Source organism: Misgurnus anguillicaudatus, chromosome 14, assembly GCF_027580225.2.
Source record: "Misgurnus anguillicaudatus chromosome 14, ASM2758022v2, whole genome shotgun sequence".
NCBI classification, from domain to species: Eukaryota; Metazoa; Chordata; class Actinopteri; order Cypriniformes; family Cobitidae; genus Misgurnus; species Misgurnus anguillicaudatus.
This window is the reverse complement of record NC_073350.2, coordinates 15245194-15265938: the sequence shown is the minus strand read 5'-3', so window position 1 is coordinate 15265938 and position 20745 is coordinate 15245194. Positions and strand designations below refer to the sequence as shown.

The 20745-nt window shown below is 37.6% G+C and overlaps 1 protein-coding gene across 10 annotated transcripts in view; it reads right to left on the bottom strand.

Moving 5' to 3' along the window:
* mcf2l2 (MCF.2 cell line derived transforming sequence-like 2) overlaps positions 1–20745 on the bottom strand; it is a 104956-nt gene that overhangs the window by 16670 nt on the left and 67541 nt on the right. For 5 of the 10 annotated variants that reach the window (XM_055183285.2, XM_055183290.2, XM_055183291.2 and 2 more), the window contains 12 exons: positions 19918–19984; positions 18036–18151; positions 15588–15657; positions 15406–15498; positions 14996–15088; positions 11855–11980; positions 10925–11146; positions 10594–10686; positions 10050–10128; positions 8283–8337; positions 8063–8160; positions 2281–2376 (listed from right to left, as the gene is read on the bottom strand). In XM_055183285.2, the coding sequence (XP_055039260.2) occupies positions 2281–2376; positions 8063–8160; positions 8283–8337; positions 10050–10128; positions 10594–10686; positions 10925–11146; positions 11855–11980; positions 14996–15088; positions 15406–15498; positions 15588–15657; positions 18036–18151; positions 19918–19984 (1208 nt within the window). The remainder of the gene's footprint in view (positions 1–2280; positions 2377–8062; positions 8161–8282; positions 8338–10049; positions 10129–10593; positions 10687–10924; positions 11147–11854; positions 11981–14995; positions 15089–15405; positions 15499–15587; positions 15658–18035; positions 18152–19917; positions 19985–20745) is intronic. The other 5 variants (XM_055183287.2, XM_073875955.1, XM_055183292.2 and 2 more) reach the window with 3 other exon arrangements.

Genomic DNA, 20745 nt, shown 5'->3' with positions numbered 1-20745 from the left:
ACCAATTAAAGTATTTTTTAAAGTTGATCCAACTTTTACATATTACAGTGTACATTTGAGGTATTAATATGCACTCTCTGGTACCAGTATGCACCTCCGATGTACTAATATAAAATCTTTACACACGAAGGTGTACTTTTTGAAAAGGTACTGCCCCAGTAACAGCTAAGGGAATTTTCTTTACCACTTTTGTAACGTGTAGGAAATACAAATTGAGTGTATATGAATCATACTTAATAAACCGTTAACTGGCACTGTCCTGTAAGTGGGACACTCGAGTTTATTTCAATATTTTTCATAAATGTTCATCTACAAACTATATATTGTTGGAAAGGTCTTAGAATGTAGTTTTCATATTTCAAAACCTTTTAGCAGTAATAATAATGCAGTGACTGTAATTTATTAATTTGTGACAAGAGTATGCAGCAAACCAACACAAACCTTTTTTTTTTATATAATTTTATGTATAAAATAATCCAATATTGCATTACTATTATTTATTACAATAAATTTAAACTGCTATAACAATTTTTTTATTTAATATATTCGTCATCGATTACGTCGACTACGAAAATACGTCGACATGCGTAAAATGCTTCGACGCGTCACGCTGTTTACATTCATCTCGTGTAATGCCGGCTTCTGCTTCTGGCAGTGATTCCCATACATTGATTTGTTTGTGTGCGCCACAAAATCAACAATGGCCGCAACATTTACATTTTTATTTTCATTTAAAACGGCTTCATTTATTGTTGTGAGCGCTCGGTGGTGCCTCTCTTGTGCACGCTCTTTCTCTCTCTCTCTGTGCGTGAAGCCCCTAGACAGCGCCTCTGATACATGACACTGAGTGAAAGAATTAAAATTTGGCTGTGTTTTTCCATGCGGATTCCTCTGTGTACTTGCATTTTCACGTAAACGTCAGATGTTATTGACAGAGAAGACGACTGATTCGAGTTTATCATGAAAGGTTAGCAGTGTTTTCCCACACACTGGTTCTCTATGTGCTTGTGCGCGAGCTTCTGTAGTAACTCTGTGTAGTGGCAATTTTTTATTTGTGCCGAATTGTCTGCGATGTCGCGTTTATAAATCAAGATTTTAGTAACCTAGTAGTTAAAGTAACAGCTGGTTGGATTAAACACAAGGTTATTGGGTCATGTTTAGTCACTATTTTAATAGTCTTTGGGGTGGTTTCCTGGACAGAGACCAGCCCAAGCCAGGACCAGACCCCAGTCCAATTAGGAAATATAATTAGTTCAAACAAACATGCCTTACTAAAAACATTACTTGTGTGCATTTTGAGGCCAAACTAAGGGCACTGATGTATTTTAAGATATGTCAGTGCAAGATGTTTTCAGTTTGGACAGCTCCCATATTTATTTTAGTCCAGGACCAGTCCAATCCCTGTCTGGGAAACCACCCCTATATGGGGCGGTTTCCCACAGGGACTAGACCAGTCCCAGACCAAAACATTTTTAAGAACTGTTCAAACTGAAAACAACTTGCACTTACATATCTTAAAATACAACAGGGCCCTTTGTTTTGCCAAAAAATGCACACAGGTAATGTTTTTAGTAAGGCATGTTTGTTAAAACTAGTTATATTTCCATATCAAACCAAGGCCCAGTCCTGGACCAAGCCAATCCCTGTCCGGGAAACCGCCCCCATATGTCTGACAACAGAACAGATAATATGTGAAAATAGCATTCAGTTGTGTTAAAATACAATAAAATCAGACAGAGAGTAGAAAAACAGATTATCCAACAGATTAAATAGCTAATAAAAAAAGAACACTATATTAATAATAAAAAATAATCGTTAGAGTAGTCGACTAATCGGAAAAATAATCGCTAGATTAGTCGACAGAAGAAATAGTCATTAGTTGCAGCTGTAATATATTCATCTCCAGACACTTTAAAGTGTCTTTCTTAAAACAAGACCAAAATTTTTCTTTTCTAGACCAAAAAGCCATTAATTTGAAGGGGTACATCACCTATTCACCCCCCACTCAAAAAGGGCTGTGCCAGGTAAAGGGTTAAAACTGTCAACATTGATTTAAAAATGTCAAGAAAAACTTCAGCTTGAACTATTTATGTACAAAATTCTGATTCTTCCTTTCTTTTTGAAAGTTCAACAATAACTTCTCACTTCTAAACAAGACAAAAGCAATCTGTGTGACAATGGACTGAGAATGCTGATGGCGTATTTTCACAACGAGACAATGTGAACACATCAGGATGAGCTGATGGATGAGTCCAAACAGAGAAGAGCCTGTGTCGTTACCTGCGGGAAGAGACCTGCGGTTTGACAGGCCCTGTAAGGTGAAGCGCTTTCTAGCGAGAGAAGTGCGCTCCGTGCCAAGGCTTGCTGAAGCGTCGGCTATAAGAGGAAAGGAGAGGAGGAGAGGACTGCGGTTAAAGCAGCAGGTAGAAAATGTTGAGGATGAGATGAACAGCAGGGAAGAAGATTGATGCTTTGTCCGATTGTTCACTCACTCATTCGTGCACTCTTCACTACAGTACGGTATGTAGTGAATGCCGCAAAATGTACTATTTGGGGAAGAAGTGAATTTGGATGGTAAAAAACAACTTTGTCCCATGCATCTCAGAAATAAAGGTATAAAAGCTATCACTGGAGCAGTACCCTTATAAAAATACACTATAGAGGTACACATTGGTACCAAATGTATACATATAAATTGTACATATTCTGACCTTTTTAAATAGTACCATCCCAGTGACAGCTTTTGCACCATTTTTCTGATAGTTTACTGTATGTACGTATATTGTACGTATAATGTTTTACAATTTTTCATAATTATCATATTTATCAAAGTAATTTACATTATGTAACATTTAACAAAACCAATTTATAATTTCAATGCATACATTTCTGTTAGTCAAGAAAGATTACACTTGGCATTAAGCTAAATATGCACTCAATATATTATTATTAAAGGTGCAGTGTGTACATTTTAGTAGCATCTAGTGGTAAGGTTGTGAATTGCAACCAACGGCTCAGTCCACTGCTCACCCCTCACTTTTGAAACGCATAGAGAAGCTAGAATAACCGCCACCGGACAAACATGTCATCGTCGGAGACAACTTAGTAAAAAAAATTGTCCATTAAAGGCTTCTGTGGAAACATGGCGGTCCAAAATGGCAAGGGGACCCTCGATGTATGTAGATAAAAACGTCTCATTTTAGTGTAATAAACACATAATGGTTCATTATTAAAGGTCTATATACACCCCTGATAATATCGTTTTGTATATTATTTTGCATTTCTGTCAAGAGATCCTTCTAAAAATTACACACCGCACCTTTAATTAATCTGTATACTTTTTTAAAGCTCTTGGTATTCTTCTCTTGTGCATTATAAGTAATATAATGTTGGTAATAAACAAGTTTGCTGTTTACCAAGGATTTGGATAGCATTGCAAACTGCCTGATATCTCATATAGTGGAGAATTGTGAGTGTTTACTGACACAGTTTGGGTAGACAGACATCAAAAGAGAGATGGGTCTGCCGTGAAAGAGCAGCTTAAATAGTGTTTGCGATGGAAAGCAGAATAGGCACAACAAGCATCTGTCCAAATATGCTGGTTTTGTTCTATTATTTAGCAAAAGACATAGACTTCTGGGTTCACAATAGACAGACACTGATGTATTTCGCTAAAGCACACACGTTAACAGATGCCACTTCTCCTCTTACAATACATGTAAAAGCAATCATCTTTAAATTGCCAACAAAGAAGGTTAAATTACTAAAACCCACAGCCATACCCGTAATAATGCATACATCGGTGAAGTTTAATATACTCAAATGTTTAAATGCCTCTTAAATTCTGTATTAACCATATCCATAACCAAAAAATATATCATAGCTAAAATAACACAAACAATCCTGTTCATAAGCTTACAAAGTGTTGTTTGCTGCATCATTCTTACTAAGCATAAGTTACTTTACTTACAAAAACATTGAGCAACTGTACGGAGAACTTAAATGTGCAAAGCATGCTGGGAAACTAAAGAACTTAATGCATCTGAAGGTTTATCCTTCAAGAACAATAGACAGCTGCACTACTCAGGGACTCACTAATGCTCGAGGAGTTAAAAAAGAACAAAATAATTTGTGTATTGAGACTCACATATTCACCGGTATTGTACATTTTACACCAGTGATTTTGCTGTGTATAAGTAAACTGAAAACACGATTAAATATAAAAATAAATAAAAATCTTCTCAATTTTTGAAACTTGAGATAATTTGTCATCTATTACCACACACAACGCTTTACGTAATCAAGCAGAACATGTGTCTGGGAAAACATCTGTGAATCATATCCTTAACACAAACTCTGAGCAAATCAAAGACCAATGATTGGTTATGAAACCAATCTAGGAAGTTCAGTTATGACACAATTCTCTGAAATAGTTTAATCTGTCAATCGCATTTCCTTTTTTGCTGGTATATCATCTCTCCCTACTCAGAAGTCTATTGCTTTTATATAATAAAATCATTTTAATAACTTAAAGGTGATTCAAGACCCCCTCTTTACTTTGACAGTTCATGTTGGGGTCTCATTCACTGTGATGGGGTTTAGTTATCAATAATGACCATTGTGGTGTTTCTGTAGATCAGAGCAAAGGTCATGGGTCATGTGAGGCATGGGGAGAGCGAGGGGGTGGCTTCTGGGGCTCAACCCCCGAATGTTTTGTCAAAAGCCCCAAATGTTTTCAAATCTGAAGAGTTTCGTTGCAAAACGAGATAAATCCGTTTTTTTTTATTTTTGTCAAAACATGTTTATTATTATGTTATCATGTTATTATTTTGTTTTATGGTGCTATGGTGATTTTTTTAAGTTGTGAAGGTTTAAATCAAAACAAACCAACTGCAGTTGAATTGAAATGAATTGGAATGCACAACCAAAAAACGAGATTTCTGAACAATTAACAAAACGGTGGTTATCTCGTTTTGCAACGAAACTCTTCATCTGTAAAATGAATTCATCCAGTACGCTAGGTGGCTGCATTCAGCTTTAAACTCTCCGGACCCCCACTCCAGTGAAAACAGATGAGAGATGCGAGTTGAAGGCAAATAAATATGCTGAATCTCCCCACAGTAAACACATTTTTCAATGTGTCTTTATTATTATAGTGCCTCCGTTATTACTGTAAGTGTATTTTATAGCTATGTGATGTAAATACTGTTAAATAGCGTCTGCATGGCTAACGGCTAATGTTAGCGCTCTGATCTAGTCTGCCTGCTCTGCTGCACATTGTCGTTGGTAACGTTATATTTTAAAGGAACAGTATGTAGGATTGTGGCCAAAACTGGTATTGCAATCACAAAACTTGTGGCTAAAACTGGTACTGCAAACACACAACTGGTGGCCAATACACAACATGACAACATAAACATCAGTTGAGGGCTGCAACTGCACTTTTTAAATGAAAATATCCTGGCCAGACCACTGTTGTCAGTAATATAAGTATTTGAAATGAACATGATTTCTTAATGTCTAGTGACATATCAGGGCCATTTTATGATTAATTGATATACATTTCTTACATACTGTTCCTTTAAAGTCCATTTAATTACAGTGAATTAAAACTTTGAAAAAACCTTGCTCATTGCACATATCCCTTTTTATAGATGGATGTACGATTTTTGCACAATTTGTTACACTACTCCCCACTTGTCCCTCACTATTCACTTGACATTCAGTACGATAGCTATTAAATTGTTTTACTGGAAAAACAGCAAACAGTGCAAAACCTGATGAAATTTAAAAATAACAAACGTCAGTTTCCTAAAATACACTAGGTAGACGTTGAATAAACTACAGCCGGGAGATGCTAAATGTTTCAAAAACCTTAAATGAGGTGAAACATGTTTATGAGTGGTCAACATCTACACCTCAGGCCAGAGACCCATAATCCTCTGCTGTGGTTTAACACAACATTGCCTCCGGGATGGCTCTGTCAAAAGTGCTGGGGTCAGCACAAGAAGGTCTTCTATCCTGATAGAAATTAAATACATTTACTCACTCAAAACCTGCAACCTGACAGAGCTGCAAAACCTCTGATCACCCCAAACCGAGCAACATTTACGCTAAACCACTTCTCTAACTTAAACAAACGGCAATGTGCACTTTAAATAACACTGGTAAAAGTGAAAGAAGTCTTAAAAAAGTAACTAATTACTCGTCAATAACTGTAGAGAGATTAGTCATAATGCTCTAATGGAGGATAATGCACTAAATGGTTAAAGTAGTTCATCTAAAAATATACCTGTGATTATTTACTCACCCTTATGTTATTCTTTACAGGCTTTGGCAAAATATCGACCTCCTAGATAAAATATGTAAATTCTTAAATATTTTGATTGAATTACAAAACATGGGATAAGGGTGCTGGTTTAAGTTTTGAAGATATAGACAGGCAAGTATATTTGCTTACAAGGGAGGGGTGTCTGATTAACATGATGCCTTGTAACTTCTCAACAAAGTATGGTAGAACAATTAAAAAGGTGCAGGATAAAAGTTTGTACATTAATATTCACTCTGAGACTATAGATCAGGGGTCACCAAACTTTTTTCTCTGGGGGCCACACTATCGTTCCGGACTGTGATGGGCGGCCGGGTCAGCTATATAACATAGAATTGTATGACCCAGACCAAAATGACCACCAGCAGGCCTCATTGTGTAGTAGAGATTACTAAGGGGGGTGGCGGGCCTGAGTCGGCCCGCGGGCCTTAGTTTTGTGACCCATGCTATAGATTATAACTTAACTGTCATGTATTGGTCTTTTATTGCAGAAAACATTTGTCTTGGCCAGATCTATGCATCATAGAGTTACATTTGCTGGAAAATTACTTTAATTTCCAAGGTTTTCTCTTTGTAGAACAGTGGTATAAGAACTGATTTGTGATTTGCCAGTTTTGTGTTGTGGACATTGTTTTTTTTTTTTTTTAATTAACTGCTTAAAACTAAATCAAATTTACAAATGAAGAGTTTGATTCCAAAACGCAATAAATCCAATTTGACTAATTTCGGTAAAAAAGGGTTTTCTATACCAAGAAAGTGACAAGATGAAAACCACTATTTTTTCAAAATGCTATAAATCTATTGAATCAATATATAAATGTGCATGTAACTTTGCCATGTTATATTCATTAAAAAAAGAAAAACATTATTGGCATTACTGAAAACACTTACTTTGTCATATTAAGAACACTGTCATTGCTGCTGTTATACTTAGGACGTCTTCGCTGAACTTTTTTGACAGCAATCAGCTGTAAAATGTTTTGTTCCTGCTCGATTTTCTCGTAAAATAATGGAAAGTTTTTCCTAAGATCCCCTGGGGTCAATGTGTTAGCATGACAGAAGCTTGATGCTGCCGTATGAGAACAAGCAACAGCCGGCATTTTTCCTTCGCCCAAGTAGCTCTCACATAAATTATCCGACTTTGATGGCTCACGCCTCTTCCCCGTCACAGAAAACCACCACAGGCCTATCAATGCCATCAAAAGTATTACTTTGTTTTTGTTTGTTTGTTGATCACTAAGTAGGTGAGGAAAACTAGGATTCTGGCGTTGTTGGGACTGGCGTTGTTAGGACTGGCGTTAAACGCGTTTGGAAAAAAAAGGAGAAAAGATGACAAAATTACACGGCGATATCGGATTTTCTGCAAAATGAAGAATCCACCTTTCAATACCGACCAGATACAACACTGATTTTGGCGGTAACTAATTTAAAAAAAAATTGCGTTGCGTTTTGGAACCAAACTCTTCAAATATAGTTCATATAGAAAACAGCTATATTCATCAATTATCTTTCGTTGTGTTTCACATTACTGTAAAAATAACTCTGTATAGGTTTGAACCGGCAAGAGGATTTTTTCATTTACAGGCAACACTCTTTGATAAACAGACGTGTGGCTCTGAATGGCCACAGATCCAAAATGTTTGTTGCCTCCTGCAAGCTCTTACTGCTCCAGTGACGGAAGAAGCAGCGGGTACAGTAACAACTCCCAGAAAAAGGTGGGTATCTGAATCTCACCTCGTTTCTGGCGCATGTTGGGTCCTGTGTCACCGCGCCTGTATCCCGTTTCAGGACTGGACGAGTCGGACTGCCGAAGGGCCATTTTACGCATGTTTCTGTCAGTGAATGACACAACACATGCAGCATTGTAAACAATACACAAGTATGAAAAGCAGAGGCAAACAAGCTTAACAAAGCACATTCAAACACACTATCACAGATGCGCACGCCAGCATACCTCATGGGAGCGTGGTAATTGTTCTCGGTAATCTTCTGATGGAGCTGACTGGCTTCTGGGTAGAATGTGGATGGCAGAGAGAGAGAGAGAGAGAGAGAGAGAAAGAGAGAGAGAGAGAGAGGGAGGGAGAGGTCATTTAGAGCCGATATAGAGGAAGCAATTTGTCGGATTGGCTGATAGGGGACTGATATAACACAAATGTAATTAGAGTAAATAAGAGACATACAGAAAAGTAATTGTGCATAATATTTATTCAATAGTATTCCAGAATTATCCATAAGACATTTGTATACATTAAAATATGTTTTAGTGCAGCTTGTCTGCTAAAACATCTACAAAAATGTAAAACTTATAAAACCTAAACAAACAAAATATAATCAAATGAAATGAGGCAGAGCTAGCAGCAGGATCACTTTAGAGGGTGATGTAATTTTGGTTTCATGGGGCAAATACGATTGGATCCAAGGTAATATTGTCTATATTATGTGACGTTTGTATGTTTTTTATGCACTGTCAGAAAAAAAGGTGCAAAACTGTACCTTTTCTGTCTTTGGGGTGGTACCTTAAGGTTTTGCTTAATTTTTCAGTGGCGGCTCGTGACTTTTTTCCGAGGAGGCCCGAATGCGAAACTAATCAAAACATTGTCAGGTGTGTCGATCGTCATGTCAAAATATGAGTTCTGTGCGTCATGTGAACCTATGTGCATCGATGCACATGCCTGTTTCTAGGTTTTTGACAAAAGAGATGATTGCATTTGCTTGATACTCGCTCAATCCTATGTGTTAAGTGTTAAAGAGCACCTATGGTCCGATTCACAATTTTACTTTTTTTGGGGGGTCTGTAAATGTGTATTAGTACATGTTAACAATATGCAAATGGTACAAACCCCAAAGTAAGCGAAGACGCGAGATATTTTCTCCAGTGTGAATCTCTTTTTTTGGACTACAATAAACACAAGGATTGTAGGCAACAGTTTACTTCCTGGGATTGATGATGTTGACAAGACCGACATTATCATAACTCCTCCCGCTTCTGACCGCCACAGCCTGTAAGTTAACTCCTGTTAGCATTGCATGTAAGCGAATCTTTCAAACACGGTAAGGAGCGTCACATTTCCGGCTGACGTTATAGTTATTCAGGCTAATTACAATGTAAAGATAAGCTGGCCAATCAGGGACAGTTTTGTACAAAACCTGTGCGTTTCAGAAGAGAGGGAAATCTGGAGAAAAATGTACGGTATGTGGAAAATAATGTGTTGTTTAAACCATAAACCACGCAAACACATTATATTATACCAAATACACAATATAACGGGTTTTTTTAGCAATGAAATAGATGCTCTTTAAGCAAGTGTCTTGCGAGACGTAAACGTCTCTTTTATCATGAACCCTTTCGACGCTTATGCAGCAGGCACGTATTTTGACATGACGCGCAATGCACACAGGTTCCCATGACGTACCCAATGCATATTTTGACATGAGGAGCCACACACATTAAACCCTGAACATTTATCTTTTGGGGTACATTAATGTACCATAAGCATCTATTGTGTGACTTTAAAGGTACTGTTAATTGTTTTGTACCCCTAAAATTTAACTGGTACAAAATTGGTACACAATAGATCCTTAGGGTATAATACTGTACCCTTTTTCGATGTGTTGCATACCTATAAAGGTACAAAAAATTAACCTTTGAGGGTGACAGAAAAGGTATTTCTGACAGTGTAGTATGAGGATTAGTATGGGAGGAGGTGTTAATGGTCTTTACCTCGGCAAGCTTGCAGCTGGCTCGTCAGGACTTTACGGATTTCTGAAACCCATGTGTTCTTTACATCCATTGAAGCGGCCTGAAAGAGCACAGAGAGACACACTGGGGTCTTCCTGCTATGAGACAACAGTTCCCTCCCATGGTCCAGAGATGGAACAACAGGATTTACTCGAAATATCACACAGATTACATTTAAAAGATAAGAACTGGGACAGTTTTTATAAACCATTGCCTGATAAAACACAAAAAAACATGATTTTTTTTATTTCACAGTATTTAACATTCTGCACTATTTCTTACTAATAAAAACTGCGATAGTGGCCACCAGTCAGGTTGTCCCGCTTCCATTGAGACATTCAACAGAAATTCAAGTTGATTTTTTAGTTCATTTATTCACACAGAATACAATGTCTAATTTTAAAACTAGTAAGCCCGCTTTTACTAGTGATTTTACATTGTTGGAACCTAATGTATACAGATTTCATATCAATTTAACACAACACAATTTTGTCATGGTAATTAAAACACTTCCATTGTGCCTTACCTGGATAATGTAAACTTCCTCCCTGCCGTTGTACCAGATTTCAAATTTTTTGATGTCTCCCTTTACATTTTCTGTGATTCCCACTGAACTCATCTTTATATAAACACAGCACAATGCATTTTGTCGGTAAACAATTTTTTTGAGATTCAGCATTTTTATATCCTACTACTGATATACTGTAAATACTGGGCCATCATTGTTTTATGCAAGCATGCATTCGTATCCATTTAACAAAACAAGCAGAAAGATGCCAAAAATAGCTAAAATGTTACAATAAAATGTAGATATAACCAGACATTAACACTCTAAACAATAATGATGTACATCCCACCTTTAAAGAGTGCTTGAAGCTGTAGGAAGGGTTTTTTTCATGCCCATCAGATGTCTCCTCACGTTTCTTGCAAAACAAAATCATTTTGTTGTATAGAAAGAGATGTCTTTGCATGGGTTTAAACCGGGCCAGGTCCTTCACTTTGCTGTGACCTTTCTTGTGGTCCGTCCAAACGTTGAAGGACCCTTGCATCAGTAGTTTGCCCAAATCATTCAGATTGCCCTAAAATATATATATGCATACAGACACACACACACACACAAAAGATTTACTAAATATTTATTCTGACACAAGTTGTCCTAAATTTTAGGACCTAAAAAGTATCAACATTAAATAAAGAAGTGGCTAGGTTATGTCTTACAGTAGCCTATGGTATGCCAATAATGTAATGTATGTAATGTAAAGCACCTTGTATAGTCAGTTTTTTTACATGTACGCTAACATACATGCACAGTCAAACACACAGCCATGCAAAGCATGGTTTATTTGACTTGTATGTCTATGCAGACGTTTGACGCATGTGCATTGCGACAAAATGCAGTGCATATCCTGGGCTACATATTACATTTTTCTTTACGCCAATTCATAATACGTGTTTACAAAAATCTCATGTACAGTACATGTAAAAACGAGACTGTAAGCTGTATTGTGAATTGTTGTACAGTAACATTACAGCCTTTACTTGTTCCTTGTTTCTGATACAGTGCACTACCAACATGTAAATGTATGGCCGAATATATTGCATATATTTTATGCTCAATAAATGCTAATTTAGTTCATTTTCTGTATGTCTTTCATTTTCTGTAATTATATTTGTGTCATATCGGCCTCATATCAGCCGCACTGCTTCCTTGCTAATGGCATTGGCCATTTAAAGCTAAAAGTTTATCAATCGACCATTCAAGTAAATATAATGTAAAGCGCAGAAACCTCAAAACCAGTGATGGCAATCTGATGCATGGAGTCGTTGACCGATTTAATGATATCTAGCATTGTAGCCAAAGCTTCCTCCAGCTCAGCTGTGCCCTCCGAGTTCTTACTGCACTTCAGCATCTCCTGTAAAATATACAATACTTACATTAAATAATGTTTGTACAGGTCTTTCAGAAACCTTTACAAATACAGGAGAATCTGTTAAAAAATGACTTTTCAGCTTAAAATACCCAACAGATCATTTGATATAGCATGTACAAAATGCCCCTTTATCATGTCTGTAACCTAAAATGCAAATGAGTTACTGCTTCCGACTCCCTTATCCACAAATAATCTGTGCTGTTGGTTAAAAATTTATCGGATTTCTGTGAATACATTCTGAGATAATAGTATCTTTAGCCGCATTAGCGCTACGATGTGCTAACAAACCCTTTTAGAAAATCGTTTGTGCAAAATTAACCAGTTAATGGATGTGGGTGGTGCTTTGTTTTTGTGAAATTCAGATAATTTACTCACCACCATGTCATCCACAATGCTGATCTCTTTTTGTCGAGAAGACACTATGCTTCCTTGAGGAAAACACTCCAGGATTTTTCTCATTTTAATGGACTTTAATGGACCTCAACACTTAAAGGAACAGTATGTAAGAAATGTATATCAATTAATCATCAAATGGCCCTGATATGTCACTAGACATTAAGAAATCATTTTAATTTTAAATACTTATATCACTGACAACAGTGATCTGGCCAGGATATTGTCATTTAAAAAGTGGAGTTGCAGCCCTCAACTGATGTTTATGTTGTCATTTTGTGTATTGGCCACCAGTTGTGTGATTGCAGTACCCGTTTTAGCCACAAGTTTTGTGATTGCAATACCAGTTTTGGCCACAATCCTACATACTGTTCCTTTAACAGCCCCAATGCAGCTTTAAAAAAGCTTCAAAGGACTCCAAACGATCCCAAACGAGGCACAAGGGTCCCATCCAGCGAAACGACCGCCACCCCCGGCAAGAAAAACAAAAAACATGCACCCCCAAACCACAACCTCTCGTCCTCCTCCGGTCGCGCCAAGCGCCAGCGCGACCTCACGCAATACGCCAACACGTCAAGAGGTCATCGAAACTACGCCCCAGTGTTTACAAGTGTGTCCGACATTGTTAAGCGCCAGCGCGACCTCACGAAATACGCCAACACGTCAAGAGGTCATCGAAACTACGCCCCAGTGTTTACAAGTGTGTCCGACATTGTTGTATCTCAAATGATACTAATGAATGTCTTTGTGTCAGTTTATTGTTTAAAATGGTCCGCATGTGCTTTTCATATATGTAACACGTGACCCACGTCATTACGCAATTACGTGAGGTTGCGCTGGCTCTTCACACAGTCGGAGGAAGAAGAGAAGTTGTGGTTTAAAAGTGCATATTTTTTATTTTTCTTGCCAAAAATGACAATCGTTTCGCTAGATAAGACCCTTATGCCTCGTTTAGGACCGTTTATAGTCCTTTGAAACCGCAATTTCAAACTGCACCAAAACTGTTAAGCGCTGGGGTCCATCAAAGTCCACCAAAATGAGAAAAATCCTGGAATGCCCTCCTCAAAAAACATAACTCCCTCCCGACTGAACAAAGAAAGACACCAACATTCCGGATGACACGGCGGCGAGCAAACCATCCGGACTTTCTTTTTAAGAAAATGGACTAATCCTTTAAGGCCAACTAAATTCAATTTAATAGTCAGTTTTACTGATGTTTTTGCAGCAGCCGCTATAAAACCTGCCATTTCGTTAAATGCTTTGCCACTCAACAGAGCGAGCCTCGGCGTAGTAACATGGAAAAATGACGTCGTTGCATACCTTCTATTGTTTGATTCTTGTTACCTGTTACCCTCATCCACTTCCTTTTCTTCGTCAGCAGACAAGACAAGAAAGCACACAGCCCAAACAAAAGGCCATGTGCTACCACACAAAACATGGGCCTGTTATGACCCTCCCTTAAGACGAGGAGACGAGGGGGCGGCTAGGAGTAAAACAAGGACAAGAGGGCAGATTCATGACACTCTTCTCGTTAATTATCTTACTGACAAGACAAGGAAGTGGATGAGAGCAACAGATGACAAGAATCAAACAATAGTAGGATAATTACCGAGGAGACGAGGGGGCGGCTAGGAGTAAAACAAGGACAAGAGGGCAGATTCATGACACACTAATGAAACCAAACAAACCTGTTAGTAAATCCTAAAAAACATCCACTTCTTTTGATTTTTTCAAAGAAAAAATATTTCTTTTTCGAGAATACTTGACAGAAACATACTAAAAATACTGCCTATTAAAAACAACAACAAATAAAGTATAGTATTAAACTTTAAAAACGAAAGTAACTTTGTATAGCACATCTCATATTATTGCCTTCATATGATGAATCACTTTGCTGTTTTCCTCAATTTTGTAAGTCACTTTGAATAAAAGCATCACCTAAATGTACATATAAATATAAACACATACTGAATGTACACTCGGCTAAAGGATGATTAGGAACACCATACTAATACTGTGTTTGACCCCCTTTCGCCTTCAGAACTGCCTTAATTCTACATGCCATGATCCAACAAGGTGCTGAAAGTATTCTTAAGAAATGTTGGCCCATATTGATAGGATAGCATTTTGCAGTTGATGGAGATTTGTGGGATGCACATCCAGGGCAAGAAGCTCCCGTTCCAAGACATCCCAAAGATGCTCTATTGGGTTGAGTTCTGGTGACTGTGGGGGCCATTTTAGTACAGTGAACTCATTGTCATGTTTAACAAACCAATTTAAAATGATTCCAGCTTTGTGACATGGTGCATTAACCTGCTGGAAGTAGCCATCAGAGGATGGGTACATGGCGGTCATAAAGGGATGGACATGGTCAAAAACAATGCTCAGGTAGGCCGTGGCATTTAAATGATGCCCAATTGGCACTAAGGGGCCTAAAGTGTGCTAAGAAAACATCCCCTAGACCATTACACCATTGCAATAATGAGAAATTGAACAGGTGTTCCTTTAGGTGAGTGTATATGTGTCTTTGCGTGTATGTACATGTGATTATTTAAAATATGTTTCAATTATGTTTTTAAACACTATAAAGATATAAAGACTTGCCTTTAGCATCAGTTGGTACTTGGTGATTCTCTGGACAGGTTTCAGAAGGTACGCATCTAAAGAGAGCTTGTGGTCCAATCTTTTCTGACATTCCTGCATGAGAAATTGACCATTTTAAAAACATTGTGTATTCCGCAAAATAATGATACATAAATATAACCAACTAAATATACTAAGATAACTAAATATAGTATAACTGGAGGCCACACATGTAAACAGTCTAAGAATCTGCCACTGACATTTAAATATTAGGGAAAATGTTGCTTTCATTGTTTATGGTGGTTACAGCCCTGACTTGCACATGCAAATATTGTGCCTAATTTGTTAACTTTGTGCAAATGTTCAGATGAGAGTTCTTTAGTGAGGTAGACTACTGTATACAGCTGAAATAACATGGTTGTAGGTCTCACCTGGAAAAACATACTGTCCCCACATTGCCGCCACAATGCTTCAGAACGGGGCTTGTTTTGACAATACTTCTCATAGATCTGCAACTCTTCCTTCTGTAAGAAGGTATAAGAATAAAAACGATGGGATTCCCCTTCACAAATTGCTGACAACTACCACAAATTACCTCTGTGTGATGACTCACCCTCTTTAAAAAACATGTCCCCACCAACTGTGGATTTTCCGCACAGTTTTCCAGCTCTTTCAGGAACGTCCTGCACAGCGGGTCAAATGAAAACATGAGCCAAAAGAATAGGGAGCGGTCAGGGAATAAAGCACAGAAAAAGTGATGGTGACGTACAGGTAAAACTTGAAAGTTAAAGTTCAAAGCCATGGGAGACCAAACCGTTACATATCGAAAGTTCACCCCCCAAAAAAAACAACCAATATGAATTTTATTCTTCTTTGAAAGACAAAATGAGAGAAATAACAGTGGCAGCACTGTTCATTGAGAGGGGGCGTGCCCACCAAAGCTTTTTTATATAGCTGAAAATGCCCGGTGGACGACGACTGCCAGCTTTTTTTCAGCCGACTGCCAGCGTTCTTCAGCTGAGCGCTTGGGTGATTCTCGCGAAATTAAGACTTATGAGGTGTCATGAAATATTTTGATAAAAAAGTAAATGCAAAGTAAGAGTATCAAAATAAGAAGCATACAGTTACAAACATCTCTTCATGTAGTATTTTGCACATGATTTCAAATGACATCATAGAAACCAATTTAGTTTTTTCTGCATTTAAGGGGAAACTTTTCATTACCGCAACGTGTCCATGACTGGATTTGGGATCTTTGACATGGAAATATTTATAATTAAAAAATCTAAAAAAATAAAAAGCTTCAGTGCATGTGATACTATAAACATTTACAGTAAAGAAACATGTGGTGTTTGGTGATCATTGTAAATGTAGAGACAAAAATAAGGAATATAAATGTGTCCAAGAAAAATTTTCTCATCCTCCGCAACAATTTCCAATCATTGTTTAAGCCCTCAATTAACTAACTTTTTTTTATTGTTGGAAGGGACATAATTGACTGTGACACTCAAGATGGCTACCAGGTAAGCAGTTCTAATTTTTTCTCTTCAGATAAAAGTTGAAATTTGTTTGTCATATACCTAAACAACGTTTTAGTTCTCATTACCGAAACATGAGTTTGTAAATGCATATATTTAATGTAATATCATGTTGCGGTAATGATAATTTTTGATAATGATAATCTTAAAAAAGTAAATAATTATATAGGAAATGTGTTTTAAATCCTCTAAAAATAATGGTTACAGTAAGTTCAGACCTTAATCTTATATGTGCAAAAAAAAAATGGCTTCAAGAGCTTTTTAAAAATGCTGATGCTGGACACAGATTTTGTGAGAATCATCAGCTTTGGTTGATATGATACTTCTGCTTTGTTTATCAGTCGTTGCACAATGCACCGGTTGGTTGTTGTAATATTTGCCCCCCCCCCCATGTGATTGGACGTCCATGTGAGGACTTACATTGACATTGAGCTGAGCTTTTCACCCAAAGTTGAAAGCCGGCTTATCTCTCTAATTACTATCTATCAAATAAAGGCAAAATGGACCAAAAAAATAATATAAAAAAGCTTTGGTGTGGCTGCTAAGATTTTCAGAAAAATAACCTGTTCTTCACATTCATTTGGAGACGTGATATGTACAGTAGGGTACAGTATGTTTAAAATTTGGAATAACTGGTATATGGATATAGAATAGTGCTTTTTGTTAATGATCAAATGCTCCTAGTCATTCGTGTAATGAAATGTAAAAGATTTGCATCAACATTTCACTAAACTTCTATTTTTGTCAAACAGGTCCAAGGACAAAATGTCCATTGATGGTAGGCAATTCCAGTAACAGATCATTTAAAATGATGCAGTGCAATTAAATCTTAACCACACTTATGAATCTGCCATTTTAACAATGCTGACAATAACACCACAGACACAAAGGCTCTTTGGAAGCCAAACCCTTCATTACTGACATGCTGAGAGATTGAGTTTCAATAAACATAAAAGCACACCAGCCAGGTTACGGCTAGGGATGACGGGCAGCGCTGCGCTGTTGTTTACTAGCATCTGATTGACACAACATATAAACAGGTGCTGGGCACATGACAGATCTCTGGGGGTCTGTTATAGATCTCACTATTGTCCAAACTCTGGACTTTCCTGTAACTATATACCACGTGGGAGACAAAGCACCAGAAGAGAAACTGTCAGCGTAAGGACAGTCAAACAACAGGTCTGGCAAACCCTACAGGTTATACGCAAGACTAACTGAAGACATACCGTATCCACACCCAATTTAGATGTACAAAAACTGCATTTCTAAAACCTTTTCATTCTTTGTGATCTGCAGAGATCTGTAAAGGTGATGAAATGACTTTCCAGGGTTGTGAATTTGTAGCAATGTTTCAGCTATTGCAAGGACCAGTCTAACCAGTTGTCAGCAAACGATGGTAGGAATGTGAGGGGACCCAGAAGGGAGGTTGGGGTGGGGGAGTTAAGGCGGAGTATCTGGGTCACTTGTCTGGTTTGCTGTTTTACAAAGTGACATCTAATTAAAGTTAATCATCCCCTTACTTGTGGTGAAACTCGTAGATTTCGTGTAGATTGCCAAAGAGGACCTCCTTTTTGTGTTCTAAAGACGGTGGGATCAGATAGATGAGTTCAGGGTCATCCAGGGATGCAGCATAACCCTAAAGATACAGTATGGGAAGACAAAAAATTCATATCGGCAGACTAACATTGTTTCTTAAGGCTTTTACATTTTAACATATACAGATTCCTCAGGACAGATGGCTAAGCTACTGTAGGAGGGCAGGACGGACGCCACCGCAGTTTAAATAGTCTGAAATTCAAACCATGTGACTGTAAGCTAATACACAGCTGGGGTGCTATTTTACACAGCGTTATTTGAAACAAATGAGTCTCTAAAGAGGAGTAATGCTTTTAACGTGCAGTTGTGGGGGTAGTTATTGCAAATTATCAAAAAATTACCATTTTATTTTGGTATATTTATTACAGTAAATTATGAACTATTTTAAGTTAAATGTGAATTTATAGTCTTTACAAATCAAATATTTTAAGTAATTTACACAAAATTGTATAATTCATTTAATAATTCTATTAAAAAAAAAATATTTTAAGATGATATATTCCCAGATCTCATTTTATTCAATTCACGATTTTACATTTCCTTTGGTGTGTAAAGGGCTCGTTAAAGTTGTGCGTAGGTACTACGGCGTAGCCGCAACGGTGTAGGCTCCGCGTCGGTTTTCATTTTTACTTTTGCGTCGTTGTCAACGTCGACGTGCAAACACATGCGCAGACCGCTGGTAGCCAGTATCCATGCGTGTAACCTCAGTAGCAGCGTAACCGTCAAAGAAGAAGAAGCTTGGCAAGTTAACCCACAATGATTTGAAAAGACCAGCAATGATGCTAGTAAATAAACAGCAACTTTTTTTAGGTTAAGTTAAATCACTCCTCAACTCGGCTCATCTTTGTTTTCACCGTCGCAAACGGAAATACCTATGACGCAGTTTTTTTACCTGATGGGAGGGGTTCTGGTGAACCAATCACAGCGCTTGCGGTCCGCGTAGATCTGCCGCACTGTTAAAAATTCAGTGAGGTGCATGTCAGGCTACGCAGAGCTACGCACAGGCTACGTATAACCTACGACGTAGCTACGGCATAGAGCTTACACACGACTATAAATCGGGCTTAGTGTGTATTAGTCCATTTTAGTGATATGCAAAAGGTACAAACCCCAAGGGAAACAATGACGCGAGTTATCATCTCTAACGTAAATTTCTTTTTTTTGGACTACACACAGATTGTAGGCAACAGTTTACTTTCTGGGATTGGTGAGGTAGAAAGGACCGACATTATCATAATTCCTCCCGCTTTAACTCACAGCCTGTAAGTTAACTATAGCATTGCATTGTGACCGAATCTTTCAAACATGGTAAGGAGCGTCACATTTCCGGCTAACGTCAGAGGTATTCAGGCCAATCACAACGTACAAATTAGCTGGCAGCTGGACACAGCGCTTTTCAGATAGATGAGTTTTTTACAAGATCAATGCGTTTGAGGAAGGCAAAATATCTGGAGCTACAAAAATTTACGGTATGTGGGAAAATAATGTGTTTTTTATAAACCACGCAAACACATTGTATTATACTAAAAACACAAAATAACATTGTTTTTAGCAATGAAATAGGTGCTCTTTAAAATAAAACATTTGTAACTGGGGTAGTACCCTTTCAAAAACTACACCTTTGCGCCTATAGAGTTCATATTTGTACCTCAGAGGTACATATTGGTACCAAATACCAAACATTTCTGTACCTAAATGGTACATATTATGAAGGGTCCTGCCCCATTGACAACTTGGGATCATTTATTGACCATTTTATCTGCTAGTGTCTTTATTTCCATGTCTGTTTTTATTTCAGCTTCTTACCTCTATGATGCTCTGTAGCTCTTCCACGTACAGTCTCTCCGTCTCAATCAGTTCATTCATTATGTGACTGTAGGAAAACAGAACAAAACTCTAAAAATGGCTATATAGGTTATTTTAACCCATAATGGGTAAATATTAGCAGTTGAGTTAAAACAACCCACTCAATTTCAACCCAGCGGTATGTTCTATGATATTTACCCAACATGGTTTAAAAATAACCCAGAGTGTGTTTATACAAAAAGCAGCAGGTTGGCATGATAAGACATTGTGTTTGACAGGAGTGTCCAAATGAACCTCGGGTTACTCATTGAGACACTGTCATAAGGAAAGTTGAAACAATAATGCTTTTATTATTATAAATGACACACTGCAATTGTGCTACATTTGATGATCCCACTCTTTGCTCTTTTGTAAATCTTGGTTTGTAAAACCAGCAAAAGAGGAACTAACATACCCAATTTCCCCTTTCATCCGTGCGTAAAAAAACACTAAGGGTGGGTTGCACCAACGTCAACATTGTTGCTGATTAATTACACCATCACATTCATCATGGCGGACAAAATAAATCACAGATAAAGGCTTAATACAGATTAAAATTTCTATACAGGTTAAAATTTGTTCATCTGTGTTTAAATTTAAGTGGTGCAACAATCTGCTTAATTTAAATCCGTGTTGGTGCAACCCATCCTTACTGGTTAATAATCAGGGTTCCTACACCTTAGTTAACTCCAAATTCAAGGCCCTTTCAAGGACTTTCCAGGTGCAAGACCCTCAAATTCAAGGACTAAATGTGGGGACACATTTTAAGTGAGAGCAAGGATACATCGT